Here is a 22,854-nt window from a genome sequence, read left to right on the forward strand (position 1 = left end):
TTTTTAATTTTAATATATTTATGAATTTTATATCTACAAAAATTTAATAAGTTTTATGTGTATACACTTTGATATATGGCAAATTGTGAAGTTCTTAACCACTTCACTGCCCCACCCTCCCGAGAGGCTCAATGATTTGAAAATTGTCATAAAGTATTAGCCACGTCACACACTCATTGGGATTAAATGTGGCCTGGATCCTTACCAAGAGACATTCGTTGCTTCTTGTTTTGCATGCCCCTCTCCAAATCCAATGAAAATGAAGACTGATAATTAATGGTTTAATTTGTCACACTCTCATTGCAAGGTTGTATCAAGGGTAAGTTCACTTACAAAGACAAGAAACAGGAATGCACTTTTGGCTCTCCTTTATTTCGAATTTCAGTGGAACTACTCATTTAAAAGTGTGCTTTTAGGGGTTTTCTTGTGCATTTCTTATTTAAAACAGTCTCTGTTAATTTTCAGATAAGAGACTAAAGAACAAAAAGAAATATTTCTCCTGGGTAGAGAGATAAATAGGAGATTTTTTACATCTTGACAGGTGATGAAAAAGGGGAGGAGAAATGTTTCCAACGCCAGTTTCAGATGCAAAAATTTTGTAGGTGGGGAAGGAAATAAACAAGCAAGTATTTGAGTTTCGTAGGCCTGTGAAGTGGTTAAATAAAGCATTGCATAAAAATCTATAAGCATCAGTCACAGTATTAAATGTCATTTCTTTCTTTTTAGTGAAGTATCCGATGAAGATGTCAATGCTTTTTCTCAAATTGCAAATGTATGTATGTTTTTATATATTAAACTGAATTTTGTGCCATAAGTTATTTGTAGTATTCATGTTAAATTTTTCTTACTTTATTAATGTGTGTGAATAATAGGTTGAAAAACTTGAATAATAAATTATTTAATATCAAGCCCATATTATTATTCAGGTATTTTTGTCTTTTTTACTAAGTATATAGTATAAGTATATTTTTTACTAAGTATAAGTATAAGTATATATTTTACTAAGATATATATATATATATATATATATATATATATATATAATTTTAAATTTCTTAAGGTAATTGAAGTTAGGATGTGAATCTAAGATATGGCTTTAATTGGAGGTTTTTTGGAGGGAAGGAGCATCATATTAATGAAAAAATGTAATGCAGTGCTGGGCATAAGTACAAATACAGATTATTTAGCAAATATGTTTTATTTTTCTATGAATTCTAGCGACTATTAAGATAAATGCCCTTCTTCCCTCAATCCTCTCAGTGGCACTACTTTTTGGATTTGTTAATGAAGACATCTTTTATTAAGTAAATTTATACCTAATTTAGTCTAAGTTTTGATAAACATTCATTAAGATAATATTTATATTGTTAAAAATGTAGGAAAGCAAACTATTTTAAATTATGAGCAAATAAATACCAAGTGACAAAAAAAAAAAAAAAAAAAAAACCTCGACTGGATTAAACTGATCTTGCATGCTCTTCAGATAATTTAAAAGGTATGAAAATGTAAAATTACATAAAAAGGAATTTCTTATGCTGCTTATGATGTATATTTTGCTGCTTCTGAGTTTTTAAAATAGAATATTTTACGACATTAAATATCTATTCAAATTGGTGGTACTCTTTTGTTAAGGAGACCGAATTCTGAAATGTATGTATGTTTTCATATACATATGTATGTGTGTGTACACACGGACATACATGCATATATGAACACATATAGCTATATGTACATTTCTGAATCCGGTTCTGAAAACAGAAGAGTACCAAATTGGTTATAAAGTTGTAAATTTTAAAATTCTTTTTACACTTCATGCAACATTTTTCATTTAAACTGTCACAGGTTATATTTTTTATTTATTTTATAATTCTGATAAATCATTTCATAATTTGTATATCTTTGTATGTAGGTGGCTGCATTGATCTTACATAGCTAAAAATAGCAGCATTTTTCAGATATTATATGTACTTTAATTGAAGTATTAATTTTAAAGTAACCCAAAGAATAATGGTCTTGATCAGTTGAAAGGCATTGGTATATAAAATATACTGTAAATTTATCCTTTTTTTAGCTTTGAAAAAAATGCTAATTTTTTTACATCAAATGCTGTAATTAGTGCTTGCTTTTGACTCTAAATGGTAGCATTACTCTATGATTGCTCAATGTTTTGCAGTTATCAAATTAATAATTCTCATTCAAAGGTATCATGTTTGAAGATTCATAAATTGTTCAGAGGCTGTTTGCAGGTTTTGTAGAAGATTTTTGTTTTATTTACAGAAATATTTTATCTAAAATTTTTGTGTTTTAAATGTTCTATTTGATAATTCTGAATTCTCTTTCTACACTGAAATTTCCAAGACAGTAATGCCTTTTAGTATGGAGAGAAGTATTTTATCCCATTCCTCATAATAATGAAGTGATTTTTGGTAATGTGCCAGTATTCCAGAGAGTAGAAAATAAGAAGTATGTATGTGAAGATATAATAGAAGGAGATGTTAAGAATCCACTATCTTGAATTTTTTATTGTATTTAAGCATATTTTGATTGCTCAATTTGATGTATTTTTTAATACGTAGGAAATTATAAATTAGCAAAATATGACATTCTAGTTTAAAAAAAAAGGTGGTTTTAAGACAAAGCTCTCGTATTATGTATACCATTCAAAGCTGAATGCAGTATTCTGTGCAGTATGCTAAGAAAGGTAATTTTAGTTTTTTCTCTCTTCGATTGGTAATTATAGTTTCACACACTGCATGGCCCAAGTTTTTTGAATATTGCAGTCATGTATATTACTTTTTGGGGGTATTAAAAATACGAATATTAAAAATTTAGGTTTTTTATTATTAGATTTAAGTATATTTCTTATATGAAGTCATATTTACTAATTCATGTAATTTTTCATTTGCACATGGGGAGATGTAAAAGTGAATGGTTATAATATTTTTTGCTATGAAAGGCAAATACATTAAGTTCTTGACTATAGATAAAATATTAATTACATTCATTCTTACATTTAGAATTTTTTCCTAATATTTCATGAAACGAGCAGTTTTCTTTCAGTGTTTAAATTATAAAATATTCATTGCTTGCTCATCTCATTCCAACCACTTTTATGCAAAAAAGCTAATTAAAATATAGAGAAGAGAAATATGTCAAAGTAAAACATAAAGTTAAGCAAAGCAACAATTTTCTGTTTGGTATATATTTTAATCAAGACAACATCCATTTCAAGGGCAACAGGTGCAGATCTCTCATCTTAGGCAGAAAAAATAATTCCCCCCCCTCCTGATGTTGAGGAATCAGCGTCTGTTGCTCTCGAAATCGATAAGAGTTTTGATAAATATATACCAGACAAAAGGTTGTTGCTCTGCCCAATTTTATGTAATTAAAATGTCTTTAGAAAACCTGAAAATAATTTATAAAACCCTCTTTTCTGTGAGATTATTTTAATTAAATAAGGAATACAGTGAAGTTATAGTTCTGACGAAAATTTAAAGATATTCAATTTCAGATGACTTTTCTTTGACATGAGACAGAGTCCTGCCATATTTTTAAGTTTTAGGGCCTTCTGCTTTCAGTGCCATGCGTGATGAAGTGCCAAATTGCTTTGTTGCTAATTTTCAATTGTAAAATATGCTGAAATTGGGGAAAAGAAAAAAATGTTGAGGGTCCAATGAAAACATATTTTTAAAGGGAATATGTCTCTGCATCAATTAGATCACCTAACTGTGCATGATCATATATTAAAATAATTGCTTGCTTCAGATAATCTTCCCTTCAAAATACTTTGAGATTCAAGTGTGACATGTGGACCTTTCCAAAAAGGAAGCATTAAAAGAATAACTGGAAGATAAATCAGTAATTATAATGCCTGATGAAACATTTAAAAACAAGAAAAGTGCATTTTTGCGGTCTTATTGAAAACTATTAATCTAAAAACTTAAGTCATGTCTTTTGATGAATGCAAATTTTGTAGAATATTGTTAATTTCTGTACTTGTTCCAAAGCAATAGTTGATATGATTTAGGCATATGAAATAGTATGTTCTCCAAATAACAGATGTATCAGACTATGACTGCATGTTTCAGCTTACTGAAAATACTTATTGAACATTTTATTATAAAGTTAACCTTGTTGGTGATGTATTTATGAAAGGATTAACTATTAATAGCTGAATCTAAAATAACTTTTTTGCACTTTAAAAAAAAAAAAAAAAGACTTAAAAGAAACCTAAACTGGCAGTAAAGCTTTGCATCCTGCACTATTGATAAAAAAGTGCATTCTTGCTTGAGCCATATTGTATTGTTACTTTTCTCATTGAATATGAGGACGACAACTTGTGTATTCATTTCTTAACCCCCTGTGTGTTACAAATTTAGCCCTGTAAACTTATTACCTTGATTCCTTTTCTTCCAAGCCCACCAGCGGCCGAGCGGTAAAGACGCTGAACACTGGTAGTTCGGTTCGAGGTTCAAAACCCGCGAACGGGCTGGCTGCATGGGCGTTTCCGTGGTTTTCCCCATGTGTAATGTGTATACGAGCCAGTTTCCCTTAGAAAGTCTTCCACGAAGGCATCCCTCCCTTTAGGCAGATAGCCCTTGTGTGCTTTGCAATAATTGAATAATCCCAATCCCTTTTCTTCCAATGTACATCCAACCCGAAATCAGATACATTAAAAGCTGTCAGAAATTTTCATGTTTATTGAATACAGAAGCTGCCTTTCCATACAGAATTTCACATCCAAAACATTGAGAAGGTTAAGGATAATTTTTTAATGAAATTTTATCTTATAAATTCCAAATTGAAATGAAATGCCTTTTGAAATACAAAAGGAACAATTTCAATTTGGAACTGTAGTGTTGGTTATTTTGAGAGTAAGATAAAATCTATTTTTACAAATAAGAAAGGTAAGGTTGATTAGAAACACAAAATGATATTGGTGATAGCAGTTTCTTTAAAAAAGTGTTTCAGTATGTGCTATTCAATGTAACAAATGAGTCATAAGCATATTTGCAGATTATTTTGTTTATCTGTAACCATAAGCTATTATTGGAAGGCTTCTTTAAAATAACATTTTATTAAATACACTTCAAGAGAAGAGCTCATAAAGTGTCAATTAAGGCATGTTGTGATGTCATACAGGCTCTTAAGCAGCAAGGCCGTCACATCCTGATAACAATGTAGATGCTGAGAAATATTGAACCTATGGCAAGCGAAATAGTTCTGCGTGGTACACATTTCCAGAACCGTTCATGGAGACAAAAATTGCATAATACAAAAGTATTTCTCTACTTGTTATTGTCAATATGTGTTGCACTTACCTCAGGTGCATTTAAGTGTAGTCTTGGCAGATGGATGATTCTAATGTGACAGGACACCAGAGTTAAACTAGGGTTTATAGTTTCTGAACTTCACATTTTGAACCCAAAAAGTTCACCATTCCCGAGCTTATAACATGTTTCTCGCAAATGAAAGTAAAAAAGTCAAGGAAGAAAATATTGAATGATGTTAACTTCCAATTAATGTTTTTTGTATTGCTGAAGTTTATTTGATGTAAGTTCGAAAAACTGTGATTTGCATTTTTTGCATTTTAAAATTTTTTCCCAAATAAATGGGAACTTTTGGACTTATTAGTGTGCAATTTCTGTTTAAATGCAAAAATTATTTATTCTTGATAATGCCGTGTTTGTCAAGTAATTACAGTATGAGACCATATTTGTCAACCACAGGAAAAGCAAGGTTGAGGTAAATGCAATTAAGTCTTTTTGTAGGATGATTTATATATACGAGGGCAGTCCGATAAGTACTTAGCCTACAAAAGAGAAACAAAAATTTTGGAAAAGTGGCGATTTATTTCTCAACATGGTCTCCTTTCAACTCGATACACTTGACCCAGCAATGCTCCAACTTCTTTAACCCGTCTGAAAAATACGTTTTCTGGAGGTCTGCAATGTAGGTCTCCGTGGCGGCAATAACCTTCTCATTCGACTCAAATTACTGCCTGGCGAGTGTTTTTTCCAAGTTTGGAAACAAAAAGAAGTCACACGAGGCCAAATCTGGAGAACACGGTGGATGGGGCAGCTGTTCGTAGCCTAATGCAACCAATTTGGCCGTTGCGGAGGTGGGAGCCAGTGCGTTGTCATGGTGGTAGAGCACTTTTTTCTTCGCCAAATGGGGCCGTTTTTTCTGCAATTCAAGGTCAAATCAGCCCAATAGTTCGGCATAGTACAGCCCTGTGACCGTTTTGCCCTTCTCCAGGTAGTCGATGTAGATCACACCTTGTAAATCACAGAAAACGGTGGCCATCACCTTTCCGGCCAATGGGACAGTCTTCGCCTTCTTTGGAGCACATTTGCCAGGTAAAGTCCACTGTTTTGACTGTTCCTTGGTCTCTGGTGTGTACCAGTGAATCCATGTTTCGTCAACGGTCACGAAACGACGCAGAAACTCCTTTGGATTGCACTTAAACAGTGTCAAACACTGCTCTGAAGTGGTCTCGCAGATGCGCTTGTTGTCCAGAGTGAGCAAACGTGGCGTCCATCGAGCCGACAGCTTTCTCATGGCCATTATTTCATGCAGAATATGACCCATGCAGTCTTTTGAGATGCCTACTGTCTCAGCTATCTCGCGCACCTTCAATCGGCGGTCTGCCAATATGAGATCGTGAACTTTTGTCACGTTATCCTCCATGGTACGCGTTTTTGGGGCACCTGGGCGTGTCTCGTCAAAAACTGACGCGCGACTACATTGAAACTCATTAAACCAATTTTTGACGGTCGCCATTGAAGAAGAAGAGTCACCGTACATAGCATCCAACTGCTCTTTGATTTCACTGCGCGATTTCTCTTCCAAAAACAAGAATCGAATCACCGACCGATATTGCTCTTTTTCCATTTTTCTAAAATCCGCGGGCATGCCCGCTTCTACACGCGGTCAAAACAAAACTAAAAATCCAATATGGCTGAAATTTTGACAATAGCCCTCGACAAAGATATACTACATGATAATAAATTTCTCTTGCGATAGTGGCGCCATCGGGCGGTGAGGCTAAGTACTTTATCGGACTGCCCTCGTATGTTGAGCTGTAACGAATGAAAAAATGTGAGATTTCCTCAGTTGTAAATGTTGGATGATGTAGAGCATAATTTGGAGTGAATTTGAATGATCAGAAAATATGTTTTCAGAAGGTTGCAATAAAATGTTTGATTAATAAATTGTTGTGTTTACTTTTAAAGTAATTTATAGCCTAAAGAGTATTTAAAGTTGGACATTCTTATTAATTCAGAAGTCGAACAATTTTGAAAATGTAATGCTGATTTTTGTTGTTTGACTTCTGAATTAGTATTTATTCGGTGTGTTATTGTGTCTTAGACATTCTTCTCAGATTTCCACTAAATGAAAGGAATAAAGTGTATTAATTCTTTTTATTGAAAATATTTTATTTCTTTTTTTGTATGTCTTTTCATCTTTAATACTTTTCTCCTTAGATCTTAAGCATGGCAAGTTATATTCAAAGGTCTGAGGACCCGTCTTTTGGTCAAAATGCTCAGGATGGCAGAGAAGGCAGGAATTTATCTCGAGCGGGACCTTCTAGGCGTGCTAGGTTAAGTCGAATCCCAACTCGTCGTTCTGGTCAGGATATAGAAGCTGTACGAACAAGGGCAGAAGGGTAAAATTCTTAAGTTCTTTTTTATTAGCATATTGGTAATAATCATATTAGTTGCTAAGCAGATAAACTGGATTTTAATCTAGATTCTGTATGAATATTATGTGATAGAATGCCTTTTCCTAAATTGTATAGCATCATCTTTTTTCCTATAGGTTTTTACAACAGTTAGTTTCTACATTATCAGAAAACACAGGTATTTATTTATCTATATAATTAAATTTATCATAATTGCTGAAGGAATGAGCATTAGACTAATTAAAAATATGCTGTTTAGTGAGGAATGAGAATAATTTTGGTAAAAATTTCAGAGAAAATAATTTCTTGTTCCCAGATTTTCCTTGAATTCCTTCCTGGAAATCAGTTTTTTTAACAAGTATAATTTGAAATTTTATGTCTCTTTATGTTTTGTAATTTATTAATTTCTTGTTATATGCATATTGAAAACCAGTAACTTCCCCCCCCCCTTTTTTTTTTTGCAAAATGTACACAATTTAATTTTTTCTAAAAGTGGTATAAATGTAGAATTTTCAGCTTAAATTTTATTTTGAATTTAACCCATCTCTCTATCATTGCTGTCATATATGAAAGAGTATTTTTCATGCATTTTCAAAATGATTGCTCTGAATTGTATAGATATGCAAACTCTTTCTAAATTTAGACTAGATAGATACTTTGAACAAAAGCTGAAGTTCTGAAAATCTCTGTTAATAAAGGAATTCTGGAATATCTTTGGAAAATTCAAGGAATTCTGGTATTCTCTGGGAGTCCAAAGTAAGGAGAACCTATCATATTTAAGTCCTGCATTATTAATGCACTGCAATATTCTCATTTCATCCTTTAAATATCAAAATTCTCTTAAGTTCCAACCACATTTTGTTTCGGCTATGCGGGACTGGACGTCGAAAGGGACAATTCTCAGAACCTGCACATTTCCAGGAAACCCACATAGCTAGGTTACCATTTTCACTTATTATAAAGACTTGAACGCCAAATAGTAATCAATTATTGCTCAGATTGGGATCACAGGATGCTTCTGCTTCTGAAGAGTCTGATTGGTTGATCTCGACCCGGGACAGAGGTCCAGCTGAGTCATTTTCGGTCGGGTTGAAAAAAATCCTGCATAGCCGCAACATTGTTTCCGTAGCTAGGCGGGACTTCGCTTCCAGCAGGGCTCTTTTTTTCTAGGAATCCTTCTGTTTAAACCAGTGCTACCAGAATCTCGATTCTCAGAAAAATCCCATCAAGCAGGGACTGTTGCTAGAAGTGATAACTTCTTTAGATATTCTCATATTTTTGATAAATTGGATGATTGAAAAAATTTATTTTGATATTTTCATCAGAAATGCTAGTGCATATGCAAGATGTCATACATGCGTTACTTTTTTTTTTTAACATTACTGCAAATTTAATGTTAGATATATTTGAACATTACTAAATTATTTTCTACCCCGTTAGATACACAGAATTGTATTCCTTCAGCAGTTCAGATTATTTCATATCTTTTATATAAATTTTTTTAAATTGTATATTAAGAATCTAAATAATAAACTTTTTCTCTTTTTCTTAGGTTTAGTAACGAATGCTAGTTTTCCTGTGTAAGTATGTATTTTGATTTATGACATCCATGTATTAACTATGTTAATATACAACAATAAGTGATTTTTATTTCAAAGTGATAGGCATAATGCAGAGCCAGAACAACATCGTCTTAGTAGGATGTAGTAAAACCTTAGACGGTGATACATGAAGCAACACATGAAGGTACAATGAGACTACTGATGGTGTCCTGAGAAATGGTTCTCCATTCCCTGTCAACCTTTTGCCACAGTTCATCTTCTGAATGCAGCAATGGCAGAGTCTGCAAAAGGCATCCAATCACTTTCTAAAGCCCGTATCACACGGCGTTTGTTTCACACGAACAACTGTTTCGGACAATTTTTCTGCCTGGTTTACTATTGAAAGAAAGACGTGCGACTTTTTCCTTCCTTTCGTAAAAAGTTGCAAGTTGTTCGTTTTCAACCAATCAGCTATCAGTGTCGAATGCTGTTAGCTTGTTTGTAATTGGACAACCAGTTTTCCCTGTGTCAAGCCCAAAGCAATCTGTGGTGATTGGCTGTTGTAACAAAGCAGAAAAATTGTTCCAAGCAGTTGTTCTTTCGAAACAAACCGATGTGTGATAGCAGCCTTAGTGTGATTGATTGGGGAGAGAACAGTGCCGAGGGAAGTATCTGTACACTTTGAACAGCACGTTGGCTGATGCAAGCAGTGCGTGGTTGGGCATTAACCTGCTGATAAAGGGCAAGCACTCTCTGAAGATAGGGGAGTGTCACTGGCCACAACACATCATCACGTATCATTGGACTGTCACAGTGCCTTGAGTACGAACTAGAGGTGTCCTCGAATTGTATGCAGTTGCACCCCAAACCATAGTACCACGTTCTCATGCGGTAGGGGCATTTCACAGTTCTTACCTGATTGGACCTGTTGCATTTTCAGTATCCAGTAGTGTATTACACTTTCTACAACAGTCTGAAATGCAGTTAACTCACTTTAGTATGACCATCGATGTAATCATCCATTCTACTGTAACAATACACAAAGAAGTTCCTACTAATTTTCCATTAGCATATCTTAAAGTATGGCTTGCACTTCTGAATAGGGTTGTGAAACTTCAGTTACAGGAATTTAAAAAAGAAAGAAAACGTAACCCCTTTATTATTTTTAATTACTTTTCTCTACAATGCATTTATAAAAAGGCCCAAGATGATACGTAAATTTTATTTATATATTGAAAAATACCAGTAAGCACATCATAATAATAGCATCGCACTTCAGTTGCAGAATGTAAGTAATCGGAGGTTCAAAATTTGTTGCAAATGCGCATTACATATTTTATTTTAATGAGAAATCTTATTTATATTTTAGGTTAAAATATTTTTTACCTGTGGACCTTAAGTAATAAAGATAATGCTAATAATAAAATTACAGAGTCTCTTCAAGCAGGATCTAGTAATCAGAGATCTGAGATGCATAAAAAATATGAGACAATGAATAACCACTTTGTTTGGTTTGTTTAATTTGGAGTAATGGATAGTGTGAAACCATCACATTTAAAAAGGGATCTTAAAATCCCAGCTTTATTCATTTGTCAGTAAACTTAAGAATATTTCAAATGACTGATAAAATCTTCAAATGAAGAAAAACATTTTAAGCAATTTATGACTGTTATCGAAAAATACTTCTGCGTCTTATATGAATTTTCGTATCTGATCGCAAAAAATAAAATATACACCGTTTGAGAAGATTTTGTATATTATCTGCTGTTATTAAGGAGGTAGATATATTTCAGAGAGTAAATATGGTAGCAGAATTTGAAAATTTCTTTGTCAAATGACATGGTCGTCATTAGAATTTCTAAAATCAGCAATGACTAATTCAAAAAACTTATTATTAGATTTGCAGAAAGGCCCAAGATTTACAGTTCAGTTGAATAAAACAACTGATATTTCAAAAAAGCTTAGTTATTAGTGTATGCTAGGTATACAGTCAAAAGTCGTTAATCCGGACTCGTCGGGACTTCGGCGATTCCGGATTATAGATCATCAGTTTAAATCTGGTAAAATGGCATGCAGAAATTATAAAATTAAAAATATGAAACCGTAATTTATGAAATAAAGAACAATTATGATCTAAAGGGTATCAAAATTTACAAAAAAAAAAAAAAAAAGCTTAATATTTATTTGTTTACTTTATTAAACATTTCTTTCAATGTAAGTTGTTTCAGTTGCTTCGTTTTTTATGTGATAATACATTCTCTTTAATTCCATAAACAGACATAATTTCTTGTTCAGTTACAAAGTTCCGCTGTTCAAGTCCTATAATTGCTATGTCGAGAATACCGACTAATTTGTCAATCGAAATTTTTTCGTTTTCAATAACCTCTGTCACTTTCTTCGCTATGGGAAGCAAATTATAATGACGAGGCATTTGATTTAAATCATATCAAAGACAGAGTACATCGAGAGGAAATACCACATTTAGTAAGCAATTATAAGCCAAATAAAATAAAAACATCTGCTATTAAGATAAGGATAGTGTTGACAGATCAACTTCCAATTCATTGCGCTCGCTCCGCGTTAAAGATAAACAAACGTTAAAGTTTAGATAAACAAAGGATATGCCTTTATCCATTTTTTGCAGCAATTCCACTTTTTGTTTAATGGACTCCGAAAGATACTTTCGCTTTGTATATCCTTTACATATTAGTAAATATATATTGGAAATTCTATTTGAAATAATCGAAAGTTCAAGCTTACTTTTATAAAATTGCTCTAACAGTCTGCAAAAAATAATAAGCCGTACCCAACTCAAAGATTAAGGAACAATGCAATCATCAACATTAACTGAAATAGATAATTAGATAATTTTAGCTTATACCGTCCGTTATACTTAAAACGTGCACGCGAAAACGTATTCTGCGCTTGCGTCCACGCATATGCACAGTCGTAAAGGTCTTACGCGCACGCGTAAACACCTATGCGCATGTGTCAACGCGAGGCATGCACAGAAAGTTTTTAGCTTTGAGGTCCGGATTATAGATCATTCTGGATTATGGGTGTCCGAATTAACGACTTTTGACTGTACTATGTTTCATATATACCACCAAAGAAATAAATAATTTATGGAATAAAAGTTTTATATCCTTGTTTTATATTTAGTTGTGAAAAAAGTCTCTTTTTAAAATGTTGGTCATCAATCAGAAAAAGTTTAATAGGCCTGATGTAATTTTTCTCTCAGTATATCAAAACCACATGGTTTGATCTCAGTATTGATGTAATTTGAGTAAAGCTATAAGATCACTTTTGCTTTCAAATTAAAAGTTTATTGTTTAGCTAATGAAGAAATTAAAAACATTGGTGTATTTACTAACAGTTCATACCTTAATTTTAAATTGATATATTATATATATATATATATATATATATGTTTTGTATTATTTTTAACATATGTAATTTATATTTTTATAAACATTTGCAATATTATTGTAAATAATGTATATTTCTAGTACTATGCATATGTATTTTAATACAGAATAATCATTTGTATGCTACTTAATAATGAATTTTTTGTAGATTATTCATTCTGCTTAATTTTAAAATCGAAGGAAATTATGTTGAAGATACTGGGTAATGTAACAGTAAAGATTTAATAGTGTTCTAACAGGGTGTAAACATTTGCATGAAATAACCCTTTACAAAACTTTTTTTTTTTTTAATTGAGAGGAGGGTAAAAGAATTGAGACATAACTAATAACTACTACTTTTTGTTGAACAAAAGTGGACTGAAACCAACTGATGAATCATAAACTGTAGCATGAAGGTCACAGTGAGCCATAATGGTACAGCATAAGAACTGAACAAATGAAAGCTAAAAACGTTGTTGATCTAAAAGCTACATCTGAATCACAGAGAATTAACCCTCTGAGCAGCCAGTCATGAGATTTTTTATTGTTGTTGATCTAAAAGCTACATCTGAATCACAAGAATTAACCCTCTGAGCAGCCAGTCATAAGATTTTTTGTCACTTGGCACATATTTGCTTATAATTTAAGATATTTTTTCTTACTATTTTAATAATGTTAATGTCATCTTAATGAATTTAAGTTTGTGAAAATAGAGACTAAAATAAGCAATTATGCAAACTGTTAATAAATGCTATTTAAATACAGGTTTTCATGGCAGATAAAAATATATATATATATATATATTTAATTATGCATCTTGAATTTTTTGCAGATTTCTGAATCTACATAGTAATCCAGGGGATTATGCTTGGGGTAGAGGAGGTTGGAATGCTATAATAACTCAAGTATGTGTTGCTAATTTTATAATTTTTAATTCAAATAGAATGTAAAGAGGAATTTGAAATATAAATATTTACAGCTATTTCTTCTGTGTTTATTGTTTAAAGGATACTGTGCTTATAATTTCTGTATATTTTAAATCATATTTATGCTTTTAATTCACAATGCATCTTAGATATAACATCAATGAAAAAATTGTTACCTCATTTTTAAGTAGGATATTTAGTTATTTAAATATTTTATATGGAAATAGCGTAATGCTAATAATGGTCAACAGTAGCAAGCTATGCCGAAAATCACCGAGGATGTGTTTGTTGTACTAAGTGACATGTTAATTAGCCAGTTAAGGTAAAAGTGATTAATGCTTAAAATCCAACAATTTGAATTCAGATATGCTCAGCATATGGTTTTGTAGTTAATGAAATGAATAATTCTCTAGTAGTATATTGAACCTTTCTTTACCTTGATAATGCTGCATATTCATCTAGTATAAGCTAAATCATCATAACAACATAAATGTGAAAGAGGGGGCCAAGTTCGGGAGTAAGTACATTCGGTGTAATCCTTGTCACCAACAAGAGTTGATATCCGAGTTCCATAGTTCCTTTAATCATAGCTGTTATAATGTACAATTTTCTTCAATTCATTTAAAAAACAATTTATTACTTTTCTGATATTGGATTTCTAACTTGGCAAGTTAATTTTGTGATTGGAGAAGTCTGATATTTTTAACGTAATTTATTGATAATTAAAACTTGCGAAGTTAGAAATCTGATATCAAAGAAAGTATTAAATTGTTTTTTAAATGAATTGAAGTATGTTGTACATTCTTGTAGCTGTGATTAAAGGAACTGCTATGGAACTTAGATTATTAGATCTCATCTCTTTTGTTGGTGACTCCCACCAGCAGCCGAGCGGAACACTGGAAGTCGCTGAACACTGGTAGTTCGGTTCAAATCCCGCCAACAGGCTGGATGCATAGGTGTTTTCGAGGTTTTCCCCATGTGTAGCGTGTATACGAGCCAGTTTCCCTTAGAAAGTCCTCCACAAAGGCATCCCTCTCCTTAGGCAGATAGCCCTCAAGGCTTTGCCAATATCACACACACATACTTTTGTTGGTGACATCGATTACACTGAGCGTCAGATCACCCGAACTTGGCCCCTTTTTCACATTTATGTTGTTATTAAGATATTAATATTTGAAAAGCTAAATTAAATAGCATCTAAACAAATACGTAACCTTCAAATTTTTTATAACTAATCATATCTCTAGAAATTTAATCACAATTTTAACTTAGCATCTTTGAAAATTATCCATAAAGCTTCTTGAGTCGGTGAACTTGATTTCACCTTGCTTAGTTAACAGCAATTCGAACCCCGTCCTTCCTAATGCCTTTAAAATATTAATATTGCATATTTCTTTACTGTTGCTTTGAACTGATGATGGTGTGTTCATATTCACTTTGCTCTAATATTTGTGTTTTGATATAAGCACAGACGTGGCTCCTCCCTGCTCTGCAGGAATATTTTACACCTGATAGGAGTCTATCCTGTTCTCCTTAGAAATAGATAGTTTTAATCAAGTCTATGCCAAACACAATGTTGTTTATGTTGTACAGCAGTATTTTGTTATCTAACACCGAACACTAAGTAATATCTTGTAGCTAACTTCCATTTGAATTAGGACCTCTAGTCTAAAACTATTCTCTCGTAATTAGACTAACATTTTTATTGTGGGTTAAGGTAAATATTTATAACAGAACCATTATTTTCAGTGAGTCTTAAATATTTCCATTGGCTGTTTTTCAAGGATATATATGTTGGTTATTAATAAAAGAACTTATAGTTAAATGACTGAAAATGTATGACTATTTGTAATTTTTAAGATTTATTATAGGAAAGAAGATTTCTTACAGTTAATGAACAATGTGTTAGAGACACAGTTTATGAGAGTGGTCTTCAAACTTTGTAATACTGCTGTATATAAAAACACTAATATAGTTTTTATGTGTAAAGCTCTTTAAAAATGAGCATAATTTATTATTGTGAAGGGGTCGTTTTAGATAGGGTCATAGAAGAGTCCTGTATAGTGTAAAAAGTATTTATTAACAGGTTTGAGTTACACACGGACATTACATTTAATTTTAAGAAAATTACAGAGCAAGGGTCTGATACAACCTATCAAGTGGGACGCATGGCTTTTACTGAAGTACTTATCTGGCTACACACCAGAGGGCAGCCTTGTTGTCACAGTTAGTCCAACAGTTTATATTAAGGGATTGGTTACAAACTTCCCCTCTGACTCCGCCGACGTCTTGGCAAGGAGACAGAATTAGAGGATGTGGGACCTCTTGTAACATTGTCTGTAGTCTTTTTTTTTTTTTTTTTTTGTTTGTTTCCTGGGCAAGGAGACCTCTCTTTGGAGCACTATCCGGAACCACAAGTTCTTGATTATTTCGGGAATGCAAAGTAACTTTTGGCGGTCTACCTCTCTTCTGAGCAGAAGAATGGGAGAATTGGACGAGTCTGTAAAAGGTGTTAGTGCAGATGTATGGTTAGTTCCTAAGGGTTTTGATGGTTTACGAAGGCTTGAAATGACATAGGAAGTAGGTGATTTCTGTGTCCTAATCAAGTATGGACCGTCACGCTTTGGTATGAACTTTGAATTCTTTTTGTTTTTTGCATTGCTAACGGGATGTAAATTGACCCATCACCTGGTGAATAAAACACTTGTCGCCTTCCTTTATCATATTGCTTTTTACGTTGATCTTGCTTTATTTCGATACACTCTCATATGTCCTTTGTAGTAGTTGCGAATCGTTTAAGATAAGGGGTGATTTCAGCAGGGTTGCCACGCTACCTGGAAAACCGGAAAAAGTCAGGGAATTTGGAAATTGACCAAAAAAATTCAGGGGAAAGTCAGGGAATTTAAGTGTTTTAGTCAAAATCTAGAAAAGTCAGGGAATTTCATACAACAATCCCGCCAAAAAAGGCGAGTTTTGCGCCGACGTCGGAGGAGATCACTTTTTTGGCGAATTGTGTATCACGTGAGTGTCATTTGGGCAGCTGGCATAGAGCCAATTTTCGCAGCTCCAATTTGATTGTCTTTTAGAAAGGCAAATCAAGTTTCCCACAAATTTTGGTTTCCAGTAACCTCGAAAATCGCATGTGCAGTGCATGAACTAAAGAAAGTACCTGTTCTCGTATAAAACAAAATGGGTTTAATCGTAGTATACAGTACCATGAAGGTTAGAATAAAAAAATATGTATTGTAAAGAAAGAAAACCTCTCTGCAACAAACGTGGCTCCGTTCCATCATAGAGGGAAACAGCTGTGCATGCGCGATACATGTGTCGCCAAAGCTCTAAACGGTGTCGAAGGTCACGTTATCCAGAATTCATAAAATGAATATCGTTTAAAATTTCTTTAAACTCTAAAGGAAAAGAAAATATTTTTTGGCGCAAGTAAATTAATTCATGGATTAGTTATTTTGAGGGGGGAAAGGATTTTACCGCAAAATCTTTTTTTTTTTTTTTTTTTTTCTTTTTTTTTTAATAAATACCTTGTCATTTTGCAGTAAAACAAAAAAATAGTAATCAGTCATCTATGCTAACCATGTAATATAACTATATTCGCTAAAATATCGTTGATTATTCTAATTCAATTTTTAAGTAATTATCTTTATTTTTATAATTCATATCATTTAATGTTGCTTCTTCCCTTTAAATTTACTTATCATTAGTAAATAATATTTCCAAATTTCAGGAAATTTTCTCTGGCATAAACCTGAAATTAATTCTAGCAGTATGATGACATCACGAAATTTAATGCACATATTTTTTCCTTATGTATGCTGCGAAATAAATATAAAATACCTCAATTTAGTAAAAAAATATCATTAAATAGATTTCTTTCTTTCATTTAGCTACAGCAAAAAAAGCCTTATTTTATTCCAGATTGGGGAGATTCTAATCTCAATCTTCAGTGGAGAAAACAACTCCTATTATAATTATATTTGTGTTTTCAAGTGTTAAGGTGCCTTTTAAGAAGACACCTCACACAAATTAAATTTACCTAAAATCTAACCTAATTTTAGCATTGCGTTGTGATTTATAAGAACCGGATTAGCCTCATGTTGAACTGGTGATGATCATGAGTAATAATTAAATAAAACGTATAATTGTTATATAATGTATATATCTTAAATTTTATTAAGTTTCTTAAGTGGAAAAGTAAACAAAATTATCAAACAAAGTGTACCAAGAATAATTAAGAATAAATGTCCTCTGAGATTTATTGAATAATTAACTGAATTTGCTACACAGTACAAGTAATACCATAATTAATTTAGCTCTTAGCGCAGCCAACGTACATTACACGGATAGACTGGAATTTTCTCGAAACATACCTGGAAAAGTCAGGGAATTTCATTCTCCTGTTTGAGTGGCAACCCTGTTTCAGGAACAAAGTTATCATTTTCAACCACAGCTTTGAAATCGTGAACGACGTCGTCGACAGTCCTCAGTTCTTTTCTAAACATTAGGAATGCTTGTGTTATGGCCTGTAGTGTCACAGACAGCCGTATTCATAGCGAAGCAAATAACTGGGAGTTTCGAATGCCAGTTGTCATGCGCATCTCCTACTAGATTGCAAGACGAGGTTTTAAGTCCATATTTTTCCGTTCCACAGGATTTGACTGAGGAAAGTAAACTGGTATCAAGTATTGATATTTATTGTGCAGCAAACTTGTTGCATGACTGCACTAATAAACTGGGTGCTGTTATCGCTGATGATTCTTCGTGGTATACCATGCCGCATGAATACTTCTTTGATGAGGGTTATAGCGCAGTCACGTGCTGTAGCTAGAGCAAGAGAAATAATTCAACCCATCGCATAGCACAATCTTCAACAATGAAGATCCATTGTTTTCTAGTGTCAGTTTTAGGCAGTGGTCCAAACAAATCAATAGATATGATCTCAAAACGTTGAGAATAGACAGGAGTTCTTGGCAGTCGAGCTGGCTTTTGGTTGGTAGCCTTGTAGCTGTTGCACTCAGGACAGCTTTTCACATAGTCGGATATGTACTTTTTCATACCAGTCCAATAATAGCATCTGGCGGTTCTTTGGAATGGTCCTTCCTCTCCATAATGTACAGCCATTGGGTCATCATGGTGCTTTCGCATGATGGATTCCCGCTCGGCAGTGGAAATTACTTACTGGGCCTCTTCTGAATCAGAGTCAGGGACATATCGGTAGAGAACACCTTGATTCATTCAGAATCCCCGTTCAGTCCAGTTGGCACATTCTTCAGTTTTCTGAGTGGATTCGAAACTTTCTATAATCTTTTTTAAGTTTTCATCTTTAAGTTGGGATTCACGCATGTCTTTTGGACTTCTTGTGGGCATGTCCACCACAGAAATATTTGAAGTCTCGCAAGGTGAAACTTCATGTTCGGTGCTTGGACAGGCCAGCATGTCAGCGATGACGTTTGTCTTTCCAGGAATGTATTGTACTTCAGGTTGAAAGACTGAATTTCAAGCGCCCATCTAGCAAGTCTTCTGGTTGGAGACTTGCTAGATGGTTCAAAAGCCATTTTGATTTGGTTTGAAAGGTTGATGATCGGATGCTACAGTTACTTCTGATCCTTCGACGTAACCACAAAATTTCTTCAGGCCGCAGACTAGAGTGAGGATTTCTCGTTCAGTCATCGAACAGTTTCCCTCAGCCGGAGAAAGCAGTCGGCTGGCATATTCAATAGTTTGCTCTTTAGACCCTTGCCCTTGAAGTAAAACGGCTCCAAGAGCATAGTTGCTTGCATCTGTTCAAAGAATGTACAGTTGAGTTCCATTTGCTTGCTTTAACACAGGAGCTGTTATGAGGCAGTTTTTTAGAATTTCAAATGCTTTTTGCTGGTTGAAACCCCATTCCCATTGGAATTTCTTCTTCGTCAAATCACTAAAAGGTCGTGATATTTCCACGAAATTTTGTATATATCATCTAAACCAAGAACATGTTTGAAGGAAGGATTGGAGTTCCTTGATGTTTTTGGGAGGTGGAATTCTCTGGATAGAGGAAACTTTTTCTGGATCAACTTCGATGCCTTTTTGTGTGATCCAAAATCCCAAATATTTCACACGAGAAGAAGCGAAGGGGCACTTCTCTCTGTTTGTGCGCAGTTTGAAGAGCAAAAGCCATTCGAAAAAAGATTTGAGATTGGAAAGGTGTTTCTCGAATGATTCTGACAATACGATTATGGTGTCCAGATAGGTGAGGGTTAGGATGTCCTCAAGTCCATTGCGAAAATGGTCTATCAATCTCTGGAATGTTGCTGAGGCATTCTGAAGACCAAAGGGCATTCGTAAGAAACAATGTGTTCCGAAGGGACATACAAATGCTGTCTTGTCTTGATCATCAGTATGAACCTTCACTTGGTGATAACCTGCACGAAGATCAAGGGTCGACATGAAAAGAGTAGGTTTTGCCTCATGTAACAGGTCGTCCATTCTCGGAAGTGGTTAGGAATCCGGAACTGTAATCACGTTCAATTTCCGGTAATCTATGCAGAGGCATTCTGTTCCATTAGGTTTCAGTATTAAAACAACTGGGGATGCATAAGGGAATTCGCATTTTTCAATTATTCCTCTGGATAAGAGCTTGTCAATTTATTGCTTTAAGATTTCTTTCTTAGCAGGGTGGTACAGCTATTGGGGGATGGTTTCCAGTTTTAATTCAATGTTCTATGAAAGGTGTTGCTTCTTCCCCTGGTTGGAAGATAGTTGAATATTGACTCGATAGTTCATTTAATTGTGATCTTTGATGAGCCGACAGCTGTTGTCCTTCATATTCTCTTAACAGTACACTGTCAACTTCCGACGTATATTCGGTTCAAAGATTGGGTTTAGAATCATCATCAATAAACTTTTGTTGCGGATTATCATGGTAAAACCACCAATGATTTTGTAGATCTAAAACAATTACAGCGCTTCTAAGAAAATCCAATCCTAAAAGCGTCCTGTTACCCTTTGCTGAGGGAAGTGCAAATAAAGTTGTGCAGAATGATCTTCCTTCAATGTAAATGTCTACCTGGGTCATGTGAACCTCTTCGTTCCTTTGAATAAAGACCACAAGAGTGACCTTCATAGAAGTTTTCTTAAATTCTTATCCATGTTCTTTCAAGAGATTATATAATGTTTCTCCCGCTATAGTGTGAGTAGCGCCAGTATCAGCACAGACAATTCCCGTAAATATGTTGATTTTTACTCTTAAAAGAGTCGTGTGAGGTGTCTCTACAGACACTGTATGTAAGTTTATTTCTTTGAAGTCGGTTGATTCTTTACTTAAAGGAGAGCAGGTTGGACACTTAGCATTAACGACGCCTGATTTTCCGCAACCATAACAACTAACAGTTGGTCGATCTCCTCTCATGCCGGACTTCGTTGTCGCTGAGTTTTTAACAAATTGAGGGTTATTTTTATAATTTTTAGGACCACTACGTTGAGACAGATTTGGAGTGTTATTACTGACGTTTCTACTCCTGATGTTTTTAGCTTCTTCGTATAAATCTAATTTATCAGCCATTTGAAGCGGATCAGTCCACTCGGACCAATGATCCACAAAATGTTCTCTATACTCAGAAGGGGACCGTCTTTTAATTTGGTCTGATATCATCAAATCCTTTAACTTCTCAAAAGTACTGACTTTTAATTCGCCAATCCAGCCATCAAAGAAATTTCTCAAATTGAAGTAAAAATCTCGCCATGTTTTATCAGGACTTTTGCGATGTTGTGAAAATAACTGTCAAAACTTTTCAGCACTTAATTTAAAATGCTTTAAGAGAATTTGTTTAATGTTGTCATAATCATGTGCATCACCAGCAGATTCCTTTGCAATGTCATTAGGTAACAAGCCTAAGAAATACATTACCCATTTCCCTTGAGGTATGTTCAAAATTGTTAGTTGCCTTTCAAATAAAGTGGAAAAAAGGCTCATGTCATCACTTTTTGGATTAAAGTGAGGAATTAAAGTTTGTAATTGTAACTTAGGGATATCCATGTCAGTGAGTTTCAAAGCAGGTATGGAATCATGACTAGCACCTGAACTAGCTACTTGTATTTTCAATTTCTCAAGCTCGTGCTTGCATTCTTCTATCTCTTTCCTTTCGTTATATTCGCGTTCCTTACGCTGTTTTCTTTCGTTAAATTCACATTCCTCTATTTCTTTTCATTCCAGAATAATGCTAAAAAATAGATCTGTAGTGAACTCTTCATTATATCCCTTACTCTTTAAAATGGCATCCTTTATATCAACTATTGTCATTTGTTCCATAATATTCACACCAAGTTCGTTTGCTAGAACACACATATCTTATTTCCGTCTTTTAGCAAAAAACGACATGGTGACGTGTTTCACTTAAAATAAAGTCTTTGATGAAAAACATTTATTATGGCACTAACTAAAAAGTCACCTTACCCAGAAAAGATTTTTAGTAATTTTATCATAGAATAGCAGTATACTAAAGTTAGTTGTATCAAAAGTATATAAAAAACACTCTCATCCTTAAAATAAAGCATTTTACAGGGTTTAGAAATAGCACAGTTTAAATAACATTGATAAAATCCTTTTCGGTTAATTATTTCTATTCTCAAAAAACAAAACAAAACATTCATAAATAGCAATACACTTATGACACCAAAAGAATTACGCACATCTAAAACGTATATTAATCAGTATAAAAAAAAAATAACATTTTGTAACGCACATAAAATGTTATGTATTAAATCTTGCCCATTTTAGGTAGATGACTAGATAATTTAATATTTTAATTTTGACTTATTGCATTCTGTATTGTTTAAGGCCATCGTCAAAATAGAATTCTTTAGTATGAAATCATAAAAAGGGAAAATAAAGCTCAGAAACAACTTTTACATATTTAATTTTTGGTATTTTATACTAGTATTACAGCAAGGGCTTGGCTTAAGTGCTTAAAATCAGTGTGGCAGAAACAAGTAGCAGCAGCTAGCAAAACTCTTAAAATTACTGAAAATTGGAGAAAGTACTTTTAAGTAGTAGAGAGAAATATATTTGGAAATGAAACCAATTCATTTGCAGTGTTTACAGTATTTGTTTACAGTTACTTAACAATATCTAAAAATTGTACACTATCATGAGAGTTTAGCTTGACATTTTCCATTAAGTAATTTATAGAGATGGCGATTTTAGATATAGCGAAAGAATTTTATTTCTTGCAAATAAATGAGAAATTGGAATATTTTCCCTTGAGTAGTATTTGCAGACAGTAAGCATTTGCAAAAAAATTACAAAA

The 22,854-nt window shown here is 33.5% G+C and overlaps 1 protein-coding gene across 1 annotated transcript in view; it reads left to right on the plus strand.

Moving 5' to 3' along the window:
• The window catches only part of LOC118189744 (E3 ubiquitin-protein ligase RNF126-like), a 59,216-nt gene that overhangs the window by 21,195 nt on the left and 15,167 nt on the right, over positions 1–22,854 (plus strand). The window contains exons 3-7 of the mRNA XM_035360405.2: positions 727–772; positions 7,488–7,669; positions 7,822–7,862; positions 9,237–9,264; positions 13,465–13,537. Coding sequence (XP_035216296.1) covers positions 727–772; positions 7,488–7,669; positions 7,822–7,862; positions 9,237–9,264; positions 13,465–13,537 — 370 coding nt within the window. The remainder of the gene's footprint in view (positions 1–726; positions 773–7,487; positions 7,670–7,821; positions 7,863–9,236; positions 9,265–13,464; positions 13,538–22,854) is intronic.

This window comes from Stegodyphus dumicola, chromosome 9, assembly GCF_044657685.1.
Source record: "Stegodyphus dumicola isolate Sdum_Otavi_A_Nest chromosome 9, ASM4465768v1".
NCBI lineage: Eukaryota > Metazoa > Arthropoda > Arachnida > Araneae > Eresidae > Stegodyphus > Stegodyphus dumicola.